At 41.4% G+C, this 23,276-nt stretch overlaps 2 protein-coding genes and 2 pseudogenes across 7 annotated transcripts in view; 3 read left to right on the forward strand and 1 right to left on the reverse strand.

Annotated features, from left to right (window-relative positions):
* TMEM231 (transmembrane protein 231) lies at positions 1-17,968 on the forward strand. The gene is made up of 7 exons (XM_016130099.2): positions 1-233; positions 340-509; positions 7,969-8,097; positions 8,435-8,578; positions 14,130-14,211; positions 15,584-15,689; positions 16,047-17,968. The coding sequence occupies exons 1-7, from the start codon at positions 95-97 to the stop codon at positions 16,225-16,227; spliced, it is 951 nt and encodes a 316-aa protein (XP_015985585.2). The 5' UTR covers positions 1-94; the 3' UTR covers positions 16,228-17,968.
* Positions 4,133-4,251, forward strand: LOC118611813 (annotated as a pseudogene).
* LOC107502678 lies at positions 10,790-11,347 on the reverse strand (annotated as a pseudogene).
* The window catches only part of LOC107502664 (carbohydrate sulfotransferase 6), a 10,667-nt gene continuing 5,132 nt past the window's right edge, over positions 17,742-23,276 (forward strand). The window contains exons 1-2 of one of the 6 annotated variants that reach the window (XM_036231331.1): positions 17,742-17,868; positions 19,209-20,185. The gene's annotated coding sequence lies outside the window, so the exon portion shown is untranslated. Of the gene's footprint in view, positions 17,869-18,731; positions 20,186-23,276 lie in introns of those variants that run through there. The other 5 variants (XM_016130085.2, XM_036231332.1, XM_036231333.1 and 2 more) reach the window with 5 other exon arrangements.

Here is a 23,276-nt window from a genome sequence, read left to right on the forward strand (position 1 = left end):
AGACCAAGGCTATGGCAACCAGGAGAAGCCAAACTTGGTCATCACTGCCGGATCGAAGACAGGTCCTGAGCGCGCCGCCACACGCCACGCGCTCATGGCTCTCTACGAGCTCTTCTCTCACCCAGCCGAGCGCGGCTACCGCGCAGGGCTGTGCTCAAAGGCCGCGCTGTTCCTGCTGCTGGCCACCGCGCTCACGTACATCCCGCCGCTGCTGGTGGCCTTCCGGAGCCACGGTGAGCCTCTCCCCGGCCGGTGCGCGACGCAGTTGCCCGCGGTCCGCTGCGCCCGCGCGGGCCTTCCTGACCTCCCCACCGCCCTCCCGCCCTCTTTACCTCTCAGGGTTTTGGCTGAAGCGGAGCAGCTACGAAGAGCAGCCGACTGTGGCCTTCCAGCACCAAGTGCTGCTCGTGGCCCTGCTGGAACCCGAGCGTGGCGAATTTCTCGCCTGGAGCACGTTCCCCGCCTTCAACAGGCTGCAAGGGGATCATCTGCGTGTCCCGCTCGTTTCGGTGCGTGGTTCCTGCCCACGGGGACTGGGCGGGGGTGGGGCTGGAGAAAAGGGAGCGAGCGGCCGCGCCCCCAAGGAGCCCAGCTTGGGGTCGCGAACGCATGGTCAGTTGTGTGTACACAGGCTCAGTGGCCTGAACATTCGTTTAACTTTCTGGGGAGTAAATCTTGTTTCATTCGACTTCTCCAAGCTGTCCACAACCCCGGGAAAGTTAGCCACTGCTGTCAGCTTGTGCTTCCTGACTCAGCCCAGAAGCCTGTGGCACTCTCCTTTCTGGCCCCCGTCATTTCCGTTGGTCTGGCCTAATAGAAAGGTGGTCAAGAATGTGCCTTTATAAGTCAATGAAGGACGAGCGGTGTTCTTGTTACATACAACTTCTCATGTCTCTGCAATTGTTCATGGACATCGCCGGAAGGGAAAGGGCAGGTATTTTTATGCAGACTTGACACCTGGAAGCCTAGGTGCTGATTGGTTAAGCATCCTCCCCAGAATGGTTCAGTCCCGCCTCCCTGGGCTTGTTTCATTAGATGCTGCTCCATCTGCAGCTGTCCAGAATGAAAATTAGTCATTTTACTGTCTGTAATTTAGTATTTGGCTCAGAATAAGTGAGAACTTCCTTTACACGCACTCCCTTTCTACTCATTTTTTTAAAAAACATTTTTCTTTAGAAGTATGAAAATTCTGGTTTTCTTCCAAAGTTAAATCTCTTTGGACAGCTCTGAGATGATTAACTTATAAGCCAAACTTTTGTAGCTGAAAAAAAAAAATCAGATATTTTTTCCAACATCCACATGAATAACTACAAACAAAATAGAATTCAGGTTACTTTTTTCGGATTACTTTAAATTTTCTTATATTTTTTCTGATTGCAAAAACGCATGCTCATTGTAATATATTAGAGTTACAGGTATGTATAATGACATAAAATTAAAGGCTCAGTTAGGTACATGTATCAATACTTTTTTTTTTTTTAATCAACATTATTTTTAAGATCTGCAAGGTATTTCATGATATGGAAAACCTGTAATAGATTTAACCAGTTCCTGTTGGTGGATATTTGATTTTCTTTTGCTTTTTCGCTATTAGAGAGAATATTGCAGTGAACAAGATTTTTAATAAATCTTGCTCCTTTAAACATCAAATTGTGAGGAATTGCAATAAAAGCTGTTTATTGAAATTGTATAGGTACATAGAAAACTAAGCAAGCAAATAATTATTAACCCCAGAGAAATATAAAGTAAGGAAAAAATGAGAAAGGAAAAGGAGTCAGAATTGTGAGTAGGATTTACATAGTTGAATGAGAGTATAACTGTTTTGGGGGATGGAAAAGGTATGGGGGTCCTGGGACCTGGTGGGAGGTGGGGGGAAGAAAACTAAATCTCCATCTCTGTTGGGAAGTCAACAGAGAATGCCTGAAATGAGATGAAAATATTTGCCAAAGAGTGGAAGTCTACGAGATTTTGTAACGAACATTGTTGGACTCTTTGATTCTTTCAGTGATCAGGACTTTTAAATTGATTTTTAAAGTATAACTGGAATAGGAGACAAATTTATTTCAATAGCTCCTCACTAATCATGGCATTACCCATTTTTATTCTTGTTTGAGATTATAATGTCACAGGGTGACTGTGGACAAGAGGCCAGTGTCCAGGTATGCTTAAGTTCCAAGTGCACATGTTTCCAAAAGTGGAAACAAAAATTTTTTTATTCTTAACAAGCAAAAAATTAACTTGTTAGTTTTACTTTAGGTTAGCATTCCCTGTCTTAAATTTCGAATAGCGATTTTTTCTTTACATTTGTATATTCTTCTCTATCATACTCTTCTATTTGAGTCTAAGAAATAGTCATGAAAACTTGAAGTAATCATGAAAACAAGGATATTACATTAGGTTTCATTCATTTATTCTTTTCACTTGTTCATTCACACAACTGATTGACTCCCAGTTGGACTGCTAGTTAGCCTCTTATCTCTTTAATCAGAAACTACTCCCTTGAGAGCACCGCCTTTATTCCCCTTGTGTGTGTTCCGATTTTAAATCCATAAAGCCAAGACTACGGGATGTTTTTATGGTGCCGAAAGCTATTAATCCTCTTTAATACTGGGCAATTTTACACTGTAAACTATAAAACCAAAGCTCCTTTTTATTAGTCTTTTTTTTTTTTTTTTCCTTTCCCTGTATTCTAGGCCAGTTTCTATAAGTAATTTATGACCTTGTCATTTACAGTCTTTCTTAGTAAGTTGCTTCCTTCCTGGCAGAGTTCAAGGTTTTCTTATTCTATATGTTACATCTTAACCCTATTGCAACAAAATACTTTTCTAACTCTGAATATACAGGTAGACTGACGATAGCCCATCCAAGAAACTGCCCAAGAAGCCAAGGAAGCAGTGGTTTTAGATCAAATGTTCAAGCAAACGCTGGAGGTTGCTGCTAATTTGGGAACATGCGTCAGAAATCAGAAATGGCCTTGCTTCTGCTTTGGCCAGCTCACCGGTGCATCTCTGAAGTCTCCATGTTTTTGATGCTTTAAAAGTCAACTCTGTTGTTCCTTGTTTCTAAGAAGAGAAGAAAAAAAACACAGATAGACCTTTTCCCTCAATGAGCCTGACTTTGCTCTTTAAGGCATCTGTGAACCCAGACAGTGTGGGGGCTGAAGGCCATAGGAGGATATAGGAAGATGAATGGAGAGTGTATATATGTGTCTGAGACATCTGTTTTTCTACATCTCCAAAATTGGTGTGTCTTCCTATTCATGGTATCTTACAGTGGCTGTTGGCCAGGAGACAGGCTTGACATAGTCCTCATCGCCTTACACACGTGTAAACATCAAAAGTGCCAGCACTAAAAGTCGCGGAAGAGCCATCAGCAACTTGAAAGAAAATCCAGAGATAGTAAAACATTGTTGTTGCTACTGCTGTTTTGTTTTCAGCTTTATGGATGTAAACTTGACAAATAAAATAAGATAGTAAAATATTACCCTAACCCATAAAGAGCTAAATGCAGAGTGGGTAAGGGTAGGTTCAAGAGACATTTAAAAATAGGCTAACTCCACCTAATTTTAAAGCATGTTTAAGAGCCCAGACCAATGGATTCTAGTTCCCTTTACGAATTTAAAAAAAAAAAAAAAAAAGCTTTATCATCAATGTGCTTAGTGGCACAAGGGACAAAATTGCATAGAAAAGTGTGTATATCACTGAGTCAAAGCGATTCAAAAGAATCATGATGTAAAGAAGTTTTAGGAATCCCTGGGTCAATTTATTTCACATATATTTATGTGCATAAGTATGATATCTGATGTAAATAATAAGTCTAAAAGCTCATTCAATAAGTATAAAATAAATAGTGATTAGAAACATTGTGTTATACTATAACACAATGTTATACATAAAATAATGGCACATTTTATAATTGATGGTATCTTAGATTCCTTGAAATACAGGGAACAAGGATTTGGTGAGTCTAGGAGCCATGCAGTCGTGGTCCCTATTTTGCAGGAGACCCAAAGATTGATGCCAAAGGTATTTTCAGCATAAAAAAAAAAAAAATGGAACACTTGACAAATGTGTGGTAAAATGAACACTGATCTAAACTAGGAAAATTATCCTTTAATAAAAGAATATGACTCATCTATGACCATGCCACCCTGAACACGCCCGATCTTGTCTGATCTCGGAAGCTAAGCACGGTCAGGCCTGGTTAGTACTTGAATGGGAGACCACCTAGGAAGACTAGGTGCTGAAGCCATAAAAATATATATATATATATATATATATATATATATATATATATATGACTCAAAAGAACGAAAGATGAAAGGTATATGAAAACAAACCATGAGATACTGTAGAATCCTTGATGGGGAAAATCTTGCAAGTTGCAAGTCAGGGCATTTAGGGAAAAAATGGCATTCCTTAAATTTGTAGCAACTCTTACTATCAGATTGTGTAGTTTTCAGGTCTCATTGCAGTTCCAAACCCACCCTCCTATTCTTTGCTTTGTGATGCTCATGCAGAGATGCTGAAAACCACATTCTCCTTTGCCCACTGGCTTTCTGGTACGTTCTGCCAGTAGGAGGCATGATGAGCCTTGTTCTGGGAGTAGGAAAAAAATGGAAACTGCCACCAGTTGCCGCTGCCGGGGTGAAGAGCCATTGCTGGGTTGATGCAAACAGGAAGGAGTAAGTTTCCTCCAGCTTACTGATTTCCTCTAGTGGGTTGCTTCTCCGAGCTCTGGAGGTACCAGCGCTAGCTGGGCAGCACTCCCTTCTTGAGGTCTGAATCCCAGTTCCTTGAGGTAATGCCAGCCTCTTCCCTTCTCCAGCCTTTAGAACGGGAGCTGCTTCCTGCAGTTCCCCTCTCCGCCTTATCACAGCATTTCCCCTTTAGCCTTTTTAGCCCCCTGATACCTGTGTTACTAACTCTCCCCTATACTAAATTCCCTCTGTTAAATTATTGTTTCAGTTCTGTTTTCCTGATTGGACCCTGACTGATGCAGGTAGACTGATGTGTGTTGATTAAATCCAACAATGCCTGTATTTATCCTATCTAGTAAATTAGTATTGATTTCACATACATCTGCAAAGGATGATCCTCTTTTAACCAATTTTTGAGATTAGGGTTCTTGTGGCCTGTTACAGAAAGAACACTGACGGGGACCCAGCAAACCTAAGTCCTAGCCCCAATTTTGTCATCGGGTTCCACATCCTCTCTCAGCCTCAATGTAACTATCTATACAAAGAACATGATAGTACCTACCTCTCTAATTATTATTATAACTACTAATAATATCTCTTTCCTGGGATATGCACAGGGATAAGATGGGACAATCAATGGATATAAAAATTGGTCCAAATTACACGTACACCTTATAGAAACAAGGCGATAGTGTGATTTATGAATTACCTTGGCCAGACCAACTTGATTTTAGATACTAACCTTGAACTTGTGTTAAAGAAGTATTAGCTCTTTTAATACCTGCCTTTATAGCTTTTGCACATGTGAATCTTGAATTAAAAATTGGTTTCATCAATGGTCTGCGTGATAGCATAGAAATGTAGTCCACCTTGCCAGCCTTACGGGAGTGAGAGTTTAACTCGGAGATGGGTCATCGTGGGAGATACACCTTTTGCATCATCCCTTATCCCCATGGCTCTCTTCATTCACTACCCTCCGTCTCATTCATCTGCTCAGCTGCACTGGCCTCATTACACTCTCTTAAACACTAACCCACTTTTTACTCTGTTAATGTTCACTTTGTTAGCCTGGATCACTCTTCCCTCAGATATTTCCATGCCTCCTCTCCCCACTTCATTCAGGTTTCCAACAGTCAGGTCTTCCTGAATATTTTCTGCAAAAAAAATTCTACCCTGGTCGTTCTGTAATTTCAGCCTGCTTCACTTTTCTTTGTGGCACTTATCATTACGTAATATTGGTATGTATGTATTTGTTTATTGGGAATGTAAGCTCCAGTAAAGTGGGGACCTTGTCTATTTTGTTTGCCATTATATTCCCAGCACCTGAAATAGTACCTGACACATATAGTATGCCCTCAACAAATGCTTGACAGATTAATGAATGAATTTAACAAGTAGACACTAATTATGGTGCCAAATCTCTTTCCTCTGTGAACTTGGAGTAAAAGTGTGTGTACAACGAGTATATAGACTTAGAGTCATAATTCTGACGTTGATGTTTTGCAAAATGATTTGTCCTGCCTAACATCTTCTTGAGTTGTTTGTTGTTTGTTGTTGTTGTTGTTTTGTTTTGTTTTGTCTGACCATTTTAGCCCTGGAAAGAGAACCAGATTTGAAGTCAAAGATACAGTTTCAAATCCTGTCTTTACCATTACTAGCTATACTCAGTAAGTCCCATTACTTCCCTGAGCCTTGATTTTCTCATCCATACAATAGGGATAATCCTTTCCCTGCCTACCTTAGACTTTTTTAAAGACCAAATGAATTGCATTTCTCTCCCTCCCACACTGTGTTGGAGTCTGGATTCTTCTGGAAAGTCCCTCCTGACCACTATCCTCTCTTGCAAGTTGAGAACTTTGATCTTTGTCATCTTGTTCAACCCGAAAGGTCCAGAAGGCATGGATCCACTCCAGAGAGTTAACCTGACTTTGTCTTCCAAGTCTTCCCAGATATCAACTGAAGAAAATTCACGGGAAGACAAGGCAGCCTCTTTTCTGTCCTAATCATAATTGCTAATACATAATTGCTTCAGTAACTTGATCGTCGAGCCCTGGTAACAGATATCCCTCCCCTGCACCTGCAAAGCTGATGAAACGGGACAGAGAAAATAGTCTCCAGCAGAAGAGAGAGGATAGGTTTCTCTATAACAAGGCCTAGGATAAGGACATTATTGTCTAGAAGGAAAGAAACGATTGAAAGTTTCTGAAAACTTAGGTATCTCCATCTCAAACAATCTTATGAGCCTGAAAAAGAACAAAGAATCTTTTCCTCACATAATGGTATCGGTGGAAAGAAAAATGAATCAGTAGATGGAGAATTCAGATAGGAATGTTGATACACCATAGTACAATCCTCTGGGAACCCACACTGGGAAAAGATCAGTTGTAGTAAGAAGATACAAAATCGTGCTAGGAATCATATCAGCAGTGATCACATTTCAATAACCATCTTTCCTGCTAAACATTTTAGAGATCTCTGTGAGACAAGACTATGCATAGCTAAGACTGGATACCAGAGTTTCGTTCTGTTTTTTTTTTTTTATGAGCTGTAATTTGTCTTTTTCCCTCCTCTGTTTTACTCTGCTTTCATGTCCATAATTTATAGAGCATCTGCGTATTTTTAATGGCTTACTAATTTTATCTCTTTTTTTCATTTTATTGATTGGTACTAAAAGATACCATAGGCTTTATAGTCCTGACAATGATAAGATGAAGTCCAACATTGAGAATCTGAAGCAAAGACACTTGTGGTTAAAGGGTATATAAATAGAGCTTGGTGTTTTTCTGCTGAGTCTGGGGAATGCAGAGATTAGTACTAGTTTCTTTTCTATTTAAAAAAGTTGACTCTAGACAAGTGGAAGACAATTCCGATGTGCAAGTTAAATTTTCCATGCAAATGCAGGCATGTTTATAAAAATGAAAAAAAGAAAGAAAACACCAATAACAAAAACATAAGAACTCAAATGAGACAACTAAAAAGAAAAATACCATCCAGATGTTTATCGTTGTTATTGCCACTTCAAGTTCCCATTCGGTCTGGTCCTTGATATTTGAAAGCGTAAGTATGAGTTCAGGGGTCTTTCTTTGTACATTGTGTCTCTTTTCTCAATATCAATTCACTTACACCTATTTATTTTTCTTTTCCTTTTGATGAGGGAGATAATACCTGTGTGTGGCAGAACAATGGGTCATTGTGTATGTAAAACAGTGATATGGATTCTTCCTGACTTATTAAGGACCAAGGTCACTGACCCTCTTTGGATTTCCTAGACTAGAGAAGAAGACAGGAACCAGGATGGCAAAATGGACATGCTTCATTTTAAGCTGGAGCTTCCCCTGCAGTCCACGGAGCATGTTCTTGGCGTGCAGCTCATCTTGACTTTCTCCTACCAATTGCACGTGAGTCAATTCCCGAGGGAAGCCTGTCCTCTCCCTTTTGTCTTTTAATAGAACAGAGCTCTCTTTCTGATTTCTGGGAAAACCCACACTGTAGAAAAAGGCTCTTTTCTAAGGTGTAGTTCGGGATTTAACTCTGGCAAATCAAATGTTTTGGGGGCCATATTAATTTGGATGAGCTATAAACAGCCCAGAGGGTTCTGGAAAGGGTGTGTCCTGCCTGGCTAAGCCAAGTACGTGAAGGACCATTAGGCTTTCACCATATACAGGTGACCCTTAGAACCCAGAGCCCTTCAGGCCTTACCAAAATTGGCATTGCCTCTCCCTCTAATGATTTCAGAGGATGTCAACATTCGTGATGCAGAGCATGGCGTTTCTCCAATCCTCCTTCGCTGTTCCAGGGTCCCAGTTATATGTGAATGGAGACCTGAGGCTGCAGCAGAAGCAGCCCCTAAGCTACAGTGGCCTAGATGTTCGATACAATGTAAGGATGCTTCTCCTTATCTATCTCCTTTGTTTCTGTATATGTTACTGTTTATCAGGTCTTTGAAGAGGGAGAAATGGAAGTTGGAACTCCAGTGGGTGAAACAGAAGAGGATTTCCAAGGAATTCTTTCAAAAAATAAAGACAGATACACCTGTATTTAACTAGAAAGAGAGGGGGAAAAATCTTTGTCTTCATCTAAGAACCAAATGTTGATTGCTTTCAAATGCATGCACACAACACACGTACATACCACAGTCTGAGTGATTTTTTTCAGTTTGTGTAAAACACTTAAAAAATAATATTAACAACTGATTATTGAACACATAACATCTGCTAGTCCTGAGTCAAGGGGTTTGAATATATCATCTCATGTAGTCATCACAGCGAGCTCCGGAGACGCCTGCTCTGTCATTTGCCAGCTCTCTAGCTGCTTGTTCTACCATTGTCCCCCTTTCTCTTTCTAGCTACACCGGCCTTGTGCTGTTCTTCAGACCCCAGAAGCAGCTCCTGCCTCTGGACATTGCACTTGCCTTTCCCTCTGCCAACTGTCCACATGGCTTATTCTGCCACTCCATTCAGGTCCCCGTTCAAATGTCCCTGAGCACAGTCCTTGCCTGGCACTTCTCTCTAAAACAGCATTCCTCTCCCTCTCCCTGTCACCTCTCGGTTTTTCTTACTTCCCCTGATATATAAAGGTATGTTTTCAGTTTGTTTACTTGCTTTCTCTCTCAGCGGTAAAAACGCTGACGTCTTCTCTATACTTGCACCCCAGTGCCTAAAACAGTGCTTGGCACGTCGTAAGCACTCAGATTTACTGAAAACATAACTCTCATTTTACATGTGAGGAAACAGACTTACAGAGGTTAGTTAAGTTTTCCAAAGTCCCACAGCTTGAAAGTAACAGAGCCATAAATTATCTGTCTTAGGCCAGAACTTATGTATCTGAACTTTCATTACTAAGCTTTATTTTGTCACAAGGGGGCCCATATAAGTCAGGCCAAGATACCTTTGAAAAGGAAAGAGGGACATTACAAACATAATAATGTCTGTTATTACAGTCATAAGCCAGGACTGTTTCAGACATGCTAGGATTTATGGTCACCCCGGATATAATCTATATAAGTTGAAAAAAAAAGGAGGAAGACTGTAAGATATAAACTTAACATAGCACTTTTTGGGGGGGGGGGCTTGGAAAAGGTCTTTGCTTGGGTTTTTTCTTTAGCTTTATTGAGGTATAATTGATAAATAAAATTGTAAGCTATTTAAAGTATATAACTACTTTTGTACTCTGTTTTTTTTTTTTTTTTTTTTTTTTTTTTTTTTTAGGCGAGGCAACCCTTGGTTGACCTCACAGATTGCAAGGACCTTGTCAACTTAGAATCCCTTATTTTTTTTTTTTATTTTTTATGCCTACAGCACATGGTCTTTCCTAGGTGGTCTCTCATCCAAATACTAATCAGTCCCGACCCTGCTTAGCTTCCGAGATCAGACCAGATTGGGCTTGTTCAGGATAGCATGGCCGTAGACTTGTACTCTGTTTCTATGAATTCAATTTGACTTTTTATTTAGATTCTGCATAGATACTAGGTAATATTAATCTTTCTCTGGTTTATTTCAGTTAGCATAATCTCAAGTTTCATCCATGTTCTTGCAAATGGCAGGATTTCCTTCTTGTTTCATGTCTGAATAATAATAATAATAATAATAATAATTGCATATATGTTTATATATACACGCACACAATACATCATCTTTATTCATTCATCCATTGACAGACACTTAAATGTTTCCATGTCTTGGCTATTGCGAATGATATTGCAGTGACATGGGAATGCAGATAGCTCTCCAGTATCCTATTTTAATTTCTTTTGGATATATACCCAGAAGTGGGATTGCTGGGTCATATGGTCATTCTATTTTTAATTTTATGAGGAACCTCCATACTCTTTTCTGTGGCAGCTTCACTTGAGTGAGTGAGGGTTCTTCTCTTCATATTCTTGCCAGTGCTTGTTATCTCTTCTTTTTGGTAATTGCTGCTACGTGATATCTCATTGTGGTTTTGACTTGCTTTTCCCTGATGATTAGTGATGTTGAGCACTTTTTCATATACCTGTTGGCCACCTGTATGTCTTCTTTGGAAAAATGTCTATTCAATTCCTATGCCTTTTTTTTTTTTTTAACTTTTATTAGTATTTATTTGATACTAAATCTACTTCCGGGCCATAAGTTTTTGTTTCTTCAGTTTCTCCTGGGATATCTTTTTCTTCTGTGTAAACTCCTCTTCCGGTTTAGGAACAACCTGCTCTTTTTCAGTCAGGAGCATCGCAGTGTGGCGGGGAGAGCGCATGTAGGGGCTAACTCGCCATGAGCTCCGTACGTTCTGCGCTGCATCTTGGGAGCTTTGTTCACCTGGACATGCTCAATGACCAGAGAGTCTACATCTAAACCCTGAAGCTCCGGGTTTCTCTCTGCATTTTTAAGCATGTGCAGCAAAAATTCACTCTTTTTGTGCGGCTGACCCTGTGTCCAGCCCCATTGTTTGGCCTGGGCACAGCTACCAACTCCACCATTGTAATGACGGAATGGCACACACTGCCTCTGAAAAGTGACATTTTTCAGATACTTGGTGGCTTTTCGGATATGCATACCCTTGATGGCCAGGGCAGTTTCACGAGTGTTCTTAAAGTGAACACGAAGATCTGAATTTCTTAATTTGCATGATTTTGTGGGGTTTTCTGGGTCAAATGAATAGCGAACCATTTTCAGAGGTCTCTGCAGGCCGCTAACGCAAAGAGCTCCTCAGATTGTTTTTTGCTATTGAGTTGTGTGAGTTCTTTATGCATTTTGACTATTAACCCCTTATCAGATATACTATTTGCTCAAATTTTGTCCCATTCTGTAGATTGTCTTTTTATTTTGTTAATGGTTCCTTTGCTGTCCAAAAGCTTTTTAATTTGACTAGTCTTATTTATTTTTGCTTTCATTGCCTGTACTTCTGGTGTCAAATCCAAAAAAATTATTGCAAGACTGATATCAAGAAGCATACTCCTATATTTTCTTTTAGGAGTTTTATAATTTCAGGTCTTAAGTTTAAGTTTTAATCCATTTTGATTTGATTCATGTATATGGTGTAAGATAGGAGTCCAGTTTCATGCCTTTGTATGTGACTGTCTAGTTTTCCCAGTACCATTTATTGAAGAGACTATCTCTTTCCCATTGTTTTCTTTGTTCCTTTGTCATAAATTAACTGACTGTATATTTGTGGGTTTATTTCTAAGCCTTCTGTTCTGTTCCATTGATATGAGTCTGTTTTTATGCCAGTGCCACACTGTTTTGATTACTATAGCTTTGTAATATAGTTTGAAAACAAGTAGTTTGATGTCTTCAGTGTTGTTCATTCTCAAGACTGCTTTGGGTCTTTGGGTCTTTTGTGGTTCTGTGCAAGTTTTAGGATTGTTTTTACTATATCTTTGAAAAATGACATTGGAATTTTGATAGGGTTTGCACTGAATCTATAGATTTCTTTGGATAGCATGGATGTTTTATTTATATATTTATTTGTTTATTTATTTATCTATTTATTAGTATGGACATTTTAACAACATTAATTCTTTCAACCCATGAGTACAGAATATCTTTCTATTAATTTCCATCTTCTTCAATTTCTTTTACCAATGTCTTATAGTTTCCAGTATACATATCTTTCACCTTGTTGACTAAATTTATTCCTAAGTATTTTATATTCTTTTTTTAATTCATTGTAATGGGACTGTTTTTTTAAATTTCCTTTTCTGATAATTCATTGTTAGTGAATAGAAATGAGAATGATTTTTGTATATTGATTTTTTGTCCTGAAACTTTACTGATTCATTTATTAGTTCTAACAGTTTTTGTTGGACTCTTTAGGATTTTCTTTATATAATATTGTGTCATCTGCTAATAGAGACAATTTTACTTCTTCCTTTCCAGTTTGGATTACTTTTATTTCTTTTTCTTGCCTAATTCCTCTGGCTGGGACTTCCTGTACTATGTAGAATAAAAGTGACGAGATGGGCGTTCTTGTCTTGTTCCTGATCTTAGAGGAAAAACTTTGAACTTCTCACCTTTGAGTATGATATGAGCTGTGGTCTTGTCATATATGTCCTTTATTATGTTGAGGTACATTCCCTCTATACCCACCTTGCTGAGAGTTTTTATTATGATTGGATGTCGAATTTTGTCAATGCTTTTTCTGCATCTACTGAGGTGATTTTTATCCTTCATTTTGTTGATGTGGTGTATCATCAATCAATTTGTGGATATTGAACCATCCTTACATCCTTGGAATAAATCCCACCTGATGATGTCTGATCTTTTTAATGTACTGCTTAATTTGGTTTGCTAATATTTTGTTGAGGATTTTTGCATTTATGTGCAATAGAGATATTGGCCTGTGCTTTTCTCGTAGTATCCTTTCTCACTTTATTTATGCATTATTCTCCTGACCTAAGTGAGCATCTTTGTGACTGATTTTGAACTCTCTATCAGGTAAATCACTCATCTCCATTTTATTAAGGTCTGTTTCTTGAGTTTTTTCTTGTTCTTTTGTTTAGAACCTATTCCTCTATTTCTTCATTTTCCTCGATTCCTTTTTAGTTTCTGTGCATTAGATAAAACAGCCCCATTTCCCGGGCTCGATGTAGTGGTCTCATGTAGAAGATGAATTTTATCAATCAGCCCAGCCTGAGCTCACCTTTGTCATTTTCCAAGCCACCTTCTGTAGTGGCTCCCAGTAGTTGAGTGTCTCCCAAGACACATTCCAATGTGGGCTATGTGGATATTTTCTCGTTTGCCCAATGTGTAGGAGTCAGTCGCTCAACTAGTTTCGGGATTTCTCTCAGAGGGAATTGCTACATGTGTAGCTGTAAAGGCAGTGTGTCAGTGGGAGGAGGTGCATTTAGGAAGTTAATTTGTTGCCATCTTGGACCAGAACCCCCCCTTTTTTTGTTTACCTTTTGTAATGGCTCCCCTATGTTCTCAGCATTCTGAGTCCAGACTTCACCTAGAACCCCACAGCACTTTTTATTTTAAGGTTTCTATCAATGGGGATATTAGAGAACAGGGAGTCATTGCCTTCAGAGGATTATATGCTTACTATTTGCACTTTATCCTATTTCCATCTCTACATTTAAAAGATAAATTGGAGATCATCTGGAGAAGAGCAAGGAAAAGACAGAAGAGCTGAAAACACGGTCTAATTTTTAGAAGTTAAAGGAATTATTTCTCTGATTAGAATAGAGAGAGAGGTATTTTATGAATAGCTTCAAATCCTGTAAAAGGTGGATATTAACCCCTTCTTTCCATTCCTTCAAGGAGAAAAACTGATAGCAGATAACTTAAATTGTTGCCAGGAAGTTCGTTCATCCCTGAAGAAAAGATTATTGATACTGGAATAAGCCACCAAGAATAACAGGGTGGTCTCTGAGATCAGCATGGGTGGGCAGGAAGGTAGAAAGACGGGAGAAGAAGCTGCTCGGATGCTCACATCCCATCCTCTTGCTGTATCCCAGGTGTCTGTAATTAATGGGACCAGCCCTTTTGCCTGTGACTACGACCTCACCCGCATCGTTGCTGCCTATCAGGAAAGGAATGGTGAGTTGCCTGTAGATTTCATTCAGATGTCTCCTAAGGACTTTCCAGGTTAGTAGGGGCTTTGGAGGAAAACAGAACTGGACCCTTTATCATGGTGAAATGTCAAAAACGGTGAGTGCTCAGTGATGCGAGTCGAACAGGCTGCCTAGGATTTGTCCATTTTCTCCTGATCTAAAGACCTGTACCTTGATCATTTTCCTTTTTTTAAAAATATAAGCTTAATTGACTTGCTCCCTTTACTACGCTGATAAAAGAAGCCAAAGGCAAATGATTATTTGTGGTTTTCAGATGGAAATAAGGAATGTAAATGACTCACCCCTAACCAGCAATGTAATTAGGAGAATAGCAAGGTTCTGGCTGGAAGGCAGTGTGTCTTGTAGAGGCAGGACTCGCAGGCCATCCCTGTGCTCGACTCACACATTTGGCCGGTAGGTGGTCTGAGGTTTTCTCTAAAGGCACCTAAAGTGTTCCTGGGCAACCAGACATGATGGATACTGTACACAGACATTTAACAAGTGGGGGGACCACGATTCCAGTATTTCTTTCTAATTTTATGTAATATACTAATACACCAAAAATAACTGAATTTTAAAACTAAAAAGCATAGCTAAACTAAAAAACTATAAATCAACTTTTCTTTATTCTTTCCAGTTTTTGTCTAGATGCAGGTTTGTTGTTTGTTGTTGTTGTTGTTTTTAATACAGCTGCTATCATAGTTTAGAGACACTTCTGGATCCAATTTATTTTTTATTTACTTTGTAAGATAAATATTTTCCCATGCTCCTACCAAGTTTTAATAGTTATTATTTTTAGTGGTAGCATAGTATTTCTTTGCTTAGCCACTCAGCAGTTATAGTGTTAAGGGTGGAAAATTTTGAAGTGAGCCAACTTCTGATTCTGTAATCGGCTTGCTTGTTTGATGTTAACCAGGGTGTGGTAATCTACTCAAAGATATGCTAAAGGCCAACTTCTGCTTCTGTAATCTGCTTGCTTGTTTCTTTATAAGCTGCCTCTTTTGGGATCTCAGGGCTGATCTCCTCTGACCCTGCGTGGTAGAGTCAGTCGCCAGCCGGTTAATAAAGGCTCACAATTCATCTCAATTGGTTCTGTGGGTCTTAGATTTGAGCGAACCACAAAAATAGAACATATAGACTGTTTCCATATATATTTTTTTTAACATAACTGCTTTGCCAAGTATTTTAACAAATAATGTGTGAGCAACTTTGCACATTCAATTTCACTTTCCTATTGAATTATTGGAGTTGAATACTGAAGTGCAGAATTTGCCTGAGAGATCGAGATTATTTTCATAGCTCTCAATATTGTATTGCCAAAGAGAGCATTCATGGATTAACTCCTGATTGTATTGCAGTTACCACCATACTGACTGACCCCAACCCCATCTGGCTGGTGGGAAGGGCTGCCGAGGCTCCATTTGTGATTAATGCTGTCATCCGATACCCCGTGGAAGTCATTTCATATCCTTTCTATTAAGAAGCCAACAGTAGCTCAGTTTCGAAAAAGAAAAGGATTCCTCAGTTGTCCCAAGAAGGAACAGATGTGGGAAGACTTAGATTGGAAATTACTACAGCATTGTAGCCCCACTCAAAGGACTCTTTCTGCTGTTCATACAGGGAAAAAAGTTATTCATTTCCTGCTCCTGTTTCTTTCTGAGCAATTCTTCTAGGTCAGAATCATCCATATTTATGTCTTAATAATCTTTTATTATCCATTTTAACTTAAGGGTATTTGAAACATTTTTGCCATATCCTGTCGAAACTTTGGTTTAACATTAACTCAGAAAATGTCATCTGAGACTCCTTAACTGTATGTACTTATCTACCAGGATTCTGGGAAATGATAAAGTTTGCCTGGATCCAGTATGTCAGTATCCTGCTAATCTTCCTCTGGGTGTTTGAAAGAATCAAAAGATTTGTGTTTCAAAATCAAGTGGTCACCACAATCCCTGCACCAGCGATGCCCCAGGGAGAATTGTATAAGGAGCACATATCTTAAGAAGACCATTTCTGAAAACTCTAAGCAGGGCTCTGGCTACCTCACTGTTGTCTTCTGAGAACTGCCATCCACAGCGTTTCTGAAAAGAGCTCACAGACACGCGTCAGCAGCCCAGGTGCTCGTTCTATCACAAAGAACAATTCTAACTTTTCTCTGAACAAATTCCCTATCTTCTAAGTGCCTTCCAGAATCATCAGAGACTAGTTTGTGGAAAGATCTGAAGGTTCCTGAAGGGTATCATTTGCACCACCTCATCTTTGTTTTTGTTTTTGTTTTGTTTGTTTGTTTGCTTGTTTTTGCCTCAGACTTGAATTTCAAGAGAAAACTACAGTCAGTTTAGAAGCATTGGAAAGAGTCCCATCTCTGGTCAAGCAAAGACTTTTTCTCTCGTGAACAGAGAAACATGCTCTGCATTTCTTCCTTGTATTGTAAACCACTTTTTTACTCTTTTCAGGGCTCTCTTGTGACGGATATGCAAATCACTAGCACTTTCCACTCCTGGGCATCTAAATTTCCCATTCAGAACTCCGATTTCCAGAACTGAGAGGCCTTTACCTGGAGAATTGGGCAGAGGGGGTAAGAGAGCCCAAATGTTCAAGAACTGTGTGTTATACACGTGAGTGTGAGCAACTTGAGGACACTAGGCCCATCCACCTGCTCTCTCAGTTTAACAGACATCGTCTGTCATCAGCTCAGCTGAACAGCCCTTTATCTCGCCCTGCTGTGGCTGGCTCTTTGCCCTGTCTTTTGCCCTCTGTCTTTGCCTCTGGAATAGCAGACTGAAATCAGAAATGTTCATTCACAATCCCCTCAGCGGCAGAGGGGGAAGTAAAGATTGTAACAACAGGTTTTCTCTGGCCCTTGCCCAACAGCCTGGACACTTGCCACTCCTCCTTGACAACCCTCCCCCTTTCTGGAAAGGACCTGGGTGACAGAGGACCTGTTCGTATTGGCTCCCACTGTCAACCACAGAGTTTATTTGGAGGGCGAGTGGAAAGCCCAGCTACTTGTATTTCTCTTGACTAAGGAGCAGGGTGTGCATCAGAGCAGGCAGTTTTGGAAAGGACATAACCAGGAGCAGTGAGGGGAGAAAGAGGATGCTAGCCTGGGCAGCCCAGTCCAGCCTGGCCCTTAGCAGAATGACCAGCAGTCCAGCCAGATTACCTCATGACTGAGTGTCTGCAGGAGAAGAGTACCGGAACAGGTCTCTGATGCACACAGAAGACCGATTCTCTGTTCTCGTCCTGAGGAAACATGCAATTTCCTCAAAGGACAGAGGGATCCGCTTTCTGATCCGGCGATGCCATTGGCGCTGGAAGGACACGCCCGCTGTGATCCCTGCTTCATGTCTATTCACAAACACACGCCTCAGTGTGTGCCTCAGTTTACCTTGGAGATTCAGTTCTTATTTCCAAAGCACCTTTTCTTTCTTTCAGGCTGACCAAAATAAGAGTTTTGGAGACAAAGCTGTTTTTGAAGTATTCAATCACACAAATATCCTAACACTGACTCCTCTGATTTTTCTCTTAAAGTTAGGGCAGTTTGTATGCCTAAATTTTTTTTTTTGAGATTTATATGAAAAATTGTCTCTGAATTTTCTGAATTACAAAAAAGTAATGAGATAGGCACAGACCGCTAAAGGTGCGTATAAACATTGCATTTTATTAAATTACTTTAATGCAGAATTTATATAAAGAACCATGATGTTTTGTAACTTCTTAATTAAAATGTTCAAAATGGAGGCTGCATGTGGCTTTTTAGAGGAGGAGGATTTGGAAAAACGAAGGACAGGGAGGGCAGAGGTGGCACATGCTCCTCTCAGTTACTCACCAGCAACCTTGCTTTGCCAGGACTCTGCCCAAAGACCTTGGAGCTTTTGTTAGCTCTTTGGCAAAAGTCCCCTGGGCCAGCCCCAGTAAATGTGAGTTTTTGGTGGAATCCACATGGCATGTGGAAACCACAGGCTGGAAAATTACAACTGTGTCTGGTGAATATCATATTATTTACAGATCAGATGTTGGTAGCTTCTGAACCTGAATCGCACAGTATAGTGGCAAGGAGAAAAAAATGCAAGAAATATACAGGATTTTATCAACTGAGCTGCAACGAATAGCTAAGTCAGGGTTTGAGACAATTACTCGGTATTTGGGGGGTATCCCTAATTTTGCCACATGATTATCCAGTTTATTTTTTGAATCAGGCGAGGCCCTTAAAGGCCCACTTAGGTTCCACCGTCTAAGGTTAACAAAGCCATTCTCTGTCCTCCCCTTTCTTTCTCTTCATTCATGTTCACGCTTTTTTAAAGAAATGTTTTTCCCACCAGAGAAAATGTATAATTACAGAAACCTAAGAAAATAAATATCTGTAACTCCACTACCCAGAAGTTACCACTGTGGTATTCTGGAGCACATCTTTAATCTTCTGTATTGTTTCTTTCTGTCTTTCTTTTTCTTTCCTTCTTTCCTTTCCTTCCTTCTTCCTTTCCTTTCTTTTCCTCTCCTCTCCTCTCTTCTCCTCCTTTCCTTTTCTTTTCCTTTTTTTCCTATCATAAACAGCACTTCTGTGAACCTTGTGCGTAAATCTTTGTTGCTGGTTTACTTCCTTAAGGTAGATCCTAGAAAGGAATTGCTAATTCAAAAAGCTTAAGACTGTTCTTAAAGATTTTAATTCATCTTGCCAAACCACATTCTGGAAAGAATGTACTAATCTATACTCCAGCAGCAGAGACTTATTTTAGATCCCACTGCCACCATGGATTACAAGAGGTCAGAATTCTGTTTTTCAGATGCCTGGACTCTGTTGTTATCTGTAGGGGAGGAAATCTGTTTTATTTGTTGAAACGTACCCTGTATTTATCCAGACCAGCTATGGAGCCTGCACCTCTGGGTTAAGATTAGAGCAGGAGGGGACTAGAGGACGGGACAGCCAGCTGCCTACCTAGCTCCTGAGGGCTGCTTTGTGTCTCGGCCCCTCGCATCTAGGCTACTGCACAGGGAGGCCGCGCAGGTCCGCCTGGCGTCGAGGTGCCTTGAACTTGGCCTAGGGCTGAGGCTGGCGGCTCCGGGAGCTGGTTAGGATTCGCTGCGAGGATGCCACCAAGAGTGAAGAGGGGCATGGTTAAGATTCGATTTTCTTCACAAGGGCCTTTTGTGCTCCCAGGAGCCTCCCTCCTCGGGATTGGAGGAGACACTGTTTTGGTCAGTTAATGAGATGAGAGGTGACTGTCAGCCCTTTGACCTCCGCTTCCAAACTGCGCCTCCTGCAGCCCCCCAGATCCCACCTGTGCGCCCCTTATCCCGGGCCCTCCCGTTCTCGCCCCTGGGCAGCTGCCCCTCCCCCGAGGCGTGGCCCCTCGGTCACTGGCCGGGGGGTGGTGGGTAGCGGGAGCCCGGGGCCAACCGGCTGCTTCCTTCTTTCCCTCCCTCCCTGGCTCCCGCCCGCCGGCTCCGGGACCGCAGCCACGTCTGAAAGCGCCTCATTGTGTGCGCTCTGCTCCAGGCGGGCAGCGCCGAGCAGCGCGCGGACGGCCGGCGGCCGCGCAGGTAGCGCAGCGCCACGGGGCTGGCCCGGGTGGGAGCCCCGGGTCAGGAGGAATCTGGTCCTTGTCCTAGTCCCAGGACTGCCCCCCACCACTACCACCAGCAACAGCAACATCCCATTCTTACGATGCCTCTCTTTTTCCCGAGGACTCCTGCCCTGTGTCAAGGTTCCCTCCGCCTTGGGTCCCCAGGTGCCTCCAATATCTTGGTATTTGTAGAGCCCCATCCCTGGTGTCGCCGGGTGCTCCTTAACATCTGTGAGACTCTACGGAACAAATCAGCGCCTGCGGACTCCCAGGGAAGAGACAGCAGGCGGCGGAGAGGGAGCTGGAAGAGACGACGAGAAGCCTTTGCGGAGCCTCAGGAAGAGGCGCTGGCCACCTTGCCGCGCCGGTCAGCCGAGGACCGCGAGCCTCTGGGTACGTTGCGTCGTCTCCTCTCTGCGCGGATGCCCCCACCCTGGGCGGGCTTGGCGCTGGGCCAGTGGCTCGGTTGCGGGGCAGGGGGCGGTGTCAATTCATCTTGCAGCAGAGGGTCGGGTTGGAGGGGAAGAGCTGAGGGCGGTGGTGTTATCAGAACTTGGTAACGGCTTGGCCTCCCCAGGCGCTGGTTTGAAAGTGTCTTCCTGGGGCTTCAGCTGCTTGCGAGGTCACTCACTGCAGGGGATCCCTTATATCTTGAAACTTGAGTTTCAGAGATTAGGAACTCTTAAGGAGAAGCAGCCTGATGAGTGAATGTGGAACCAGATTCAGCTGATTTGAGTCTGGCGGCCCCTGCTTCCGGCTGTTGGATTTTGGGCCACAACAGAGACCTCTTTCCGTCTCAGCCTAGGTGCCCCACAAATGTTAACTCTCTTTCTTCTTCCCCGCTGTACCGGAGGCATGAGGGTGGGAAAACAGGCCCAAAGAGCAGAAGGGACTTGGCTGCAGGGAAACCATGTGAGTGAGCCACGCGCCAGAGCTAATAACAGTGGGCAGCACGGTGAGCACCGGCTATGCTAAGGGTCAGGATGCTCCGTTCACTGCTCTTCAACACCGCGTGGTGGGTGCCGTTATCACCTCTTTACACAGGCGTCCACGGAAGCACAGAGAGGTCAGGAGTGACTCGTTCAAACTCACACACTCACCGGTCAGTATGTGAACCCAGTCTAGCTTCAGAAGCCATTGCTCAATGTCTGTCTTTTATTTCGTATTTACATGTTCTGCCCCTACCTGGCGTGCCACATTTTGTTGCCAGGGTGCTAGAGTCACCTGAACTTGGTTAGGCTATTACCCTTGCGTTTTCTTTATGAAATCCAAGGATTCCCTTGGATTCATAGAATGTAGTTGTAATGCAGGATTTGAAACATTCCTGAACAAATATTTTAAAGTGGACTACGTGCCAGACATTGTTCTAAGTGCTTTATAAATATTTTCTCATTTAATCAGCCTTGAGTCCTCAGGTTCGTCCTTTATAAATATTTACTCATTTAATAATATAACACAGTCCTTGGGTTATATCAGTTTCCCCATTTTATAGATTAAGGAAAAAAGGCACAGAGAGATTAAGTAAAATGCCCAAGATCACACAGTAAATGATTGACAGGAGGTCACACTGTCAGCCACTGTGCTACCCATACTCCCTCCAATGAGACAGATGGGATCCTGCTTCCGGTCTAGTAAGGGGAGGCAGGTACAGAAATGCATGAACAAGAGAATTCTGGGTAGTAGTAATAGCATTAACAGAGATTTCTCAATATCACCTAATACTCAGTTCATATTAACATTTCCCCAAATTATGTCAAAGATATTTTCTTTCAGTTTGTTTGTTCAGATCAGAATCCAAACAAGGTCTACCAGTTGTACTTGGTTTTTATGTCATTGATGTGTAAGGATGATTTACTTTTTAAAAATCAATCGATTTATAAAAAGTTTACAAAAATAAACATTCCAGATTATCTCTGTAGTAAAAGGGCTCATTCAACACAGGAGAGCTTGCTAGATATGCAGTCCCTGTGTGTGTTACTACTACAGAGAAGTGGTGGGAGCCCCCAGACTTTAGGGTTCTCCAGCTGTCAAATTCTATGATTTAGACCAAATTAGGTGCTGGGCAAAGTGCACTTTGAGGATCCCCAAAGCTCAGAGCCAGAGAAAGGGATTTATGTGATATCTGCTCATCTGCTCTGAAGTGCCCCCAGGGTGGCTCTGAGCCAGAAGGACTTGAGGCTCTTTTCCTAGACTAATTCGATTTCATTTCCTGATACATTCTTGCAGGCAAATTTGTTTCCTCCAGCAGCATCTGGGCTGTGTGACTCCAGCCTCCCTGCCTCTGGCTGATGCCACAAAGTTGCTCATAGGGCCATCAGAGAGATGGCAGATGTGGCTAGGGCTTGTGGCCAGGCGCGAGTGTTGCCACAGCCCAGCCCAGCTCACAGGACTGAAGGTGGGCGTAGGGGTGTATGTAGATAATTCTCCATGCCCCTGTCTTTCTCTGGCCAACTGGCTACCACGTCCTCTAGGAGATGGATTTGCAGTCAACTCTCCCTGCAATGAAAGCTGGAGCAGGCAAACTCTACCCATGCCTCTTTTAATCAGCTAAAGAGACCTCATTTTATGGTTAGCAAAGTAATAAAAGTCTATTGTAGATTATCTGAAAAATGCAACAAAGTACTAACAAGAAAGATAAAACCTATAATCTGACTATAGAAAAATAACCACTGATATTCAGCATGCATGCATCCTTCCAGATTTCCTTCTATACATATTTGTGTATTTTTTTTTAAGTCATAGCTTTATTGAGATATACTTCATTTGCTCAGACCACCATCTGGTCCTGAAACCATCTCATAGGTGTGTCTTTAATGTTCCCAACTAGATTGTCAGCTCCACCTTTATAAGGATCCTGGACTTTGAAGCTCCTGGACTGAGCTTCTGCTTTTTTGATCTTTTCTCTATTTCCTATCTTTTATCCCTCATTTGTCTTTTTGTTCTTTCCCTATTTCCTCAGTTTTATCTTTCAACCCTTCTATTAAATCAATTTTAATTTCTAAGATGATTTAACTCTGGTGAAAACAAAAGCTTATACAAGGAAGGAAATGTACTCTTATTTTGTACTTCATAAATTATGTGCTTTAGCTGTGAGCTGTTTTATTAAGTCATCTAATATAAATTTTAAATATTGACTTAACCAAAACTTATCCTAGGAGGAGGCTCGGGGGAGCAGAAAAGTGTGTATGTATCTTTCTGGGTGTGTGAGTGTGTGTACATATGTAGAGAAGAGAAATCCTTATCTTTCATTATAAGTCACTATAAAATGCCACAAATTGTAACAGTTAGAATTTATGTTTTGTTTTTTTTTAAAGAAGAAACAGCTGACAAAGTTGAAAGCCTCTTGAAAGTAGGATTCTGGAGCAAGAGAATGACATAACTATTTGACTTTTTAAACCATGTACATTTAAAAGTATTTTAATGTGGTTATTTAAAAATAGGTAGTATGTTCATATGGGTCAAGATTCAGAAGGAATATAAAGGA

This window comes from Rousettus aegyptiacus, unplaced genomic scaffold (assembly GCF_014176215.1).
Source record: "Rousettus aegyptiacus isolate mRouAeg1 unplaced genomic scaffold, mRouAeg1.p scaffold_m13_p_14, whole genome shotgun sequence".
NCBI lineage: Eukaryota > Metazoa > Chordata > Mammalia > Chiroptera > Pteropodidae > Rousettus > Rousettus aegyptiacus.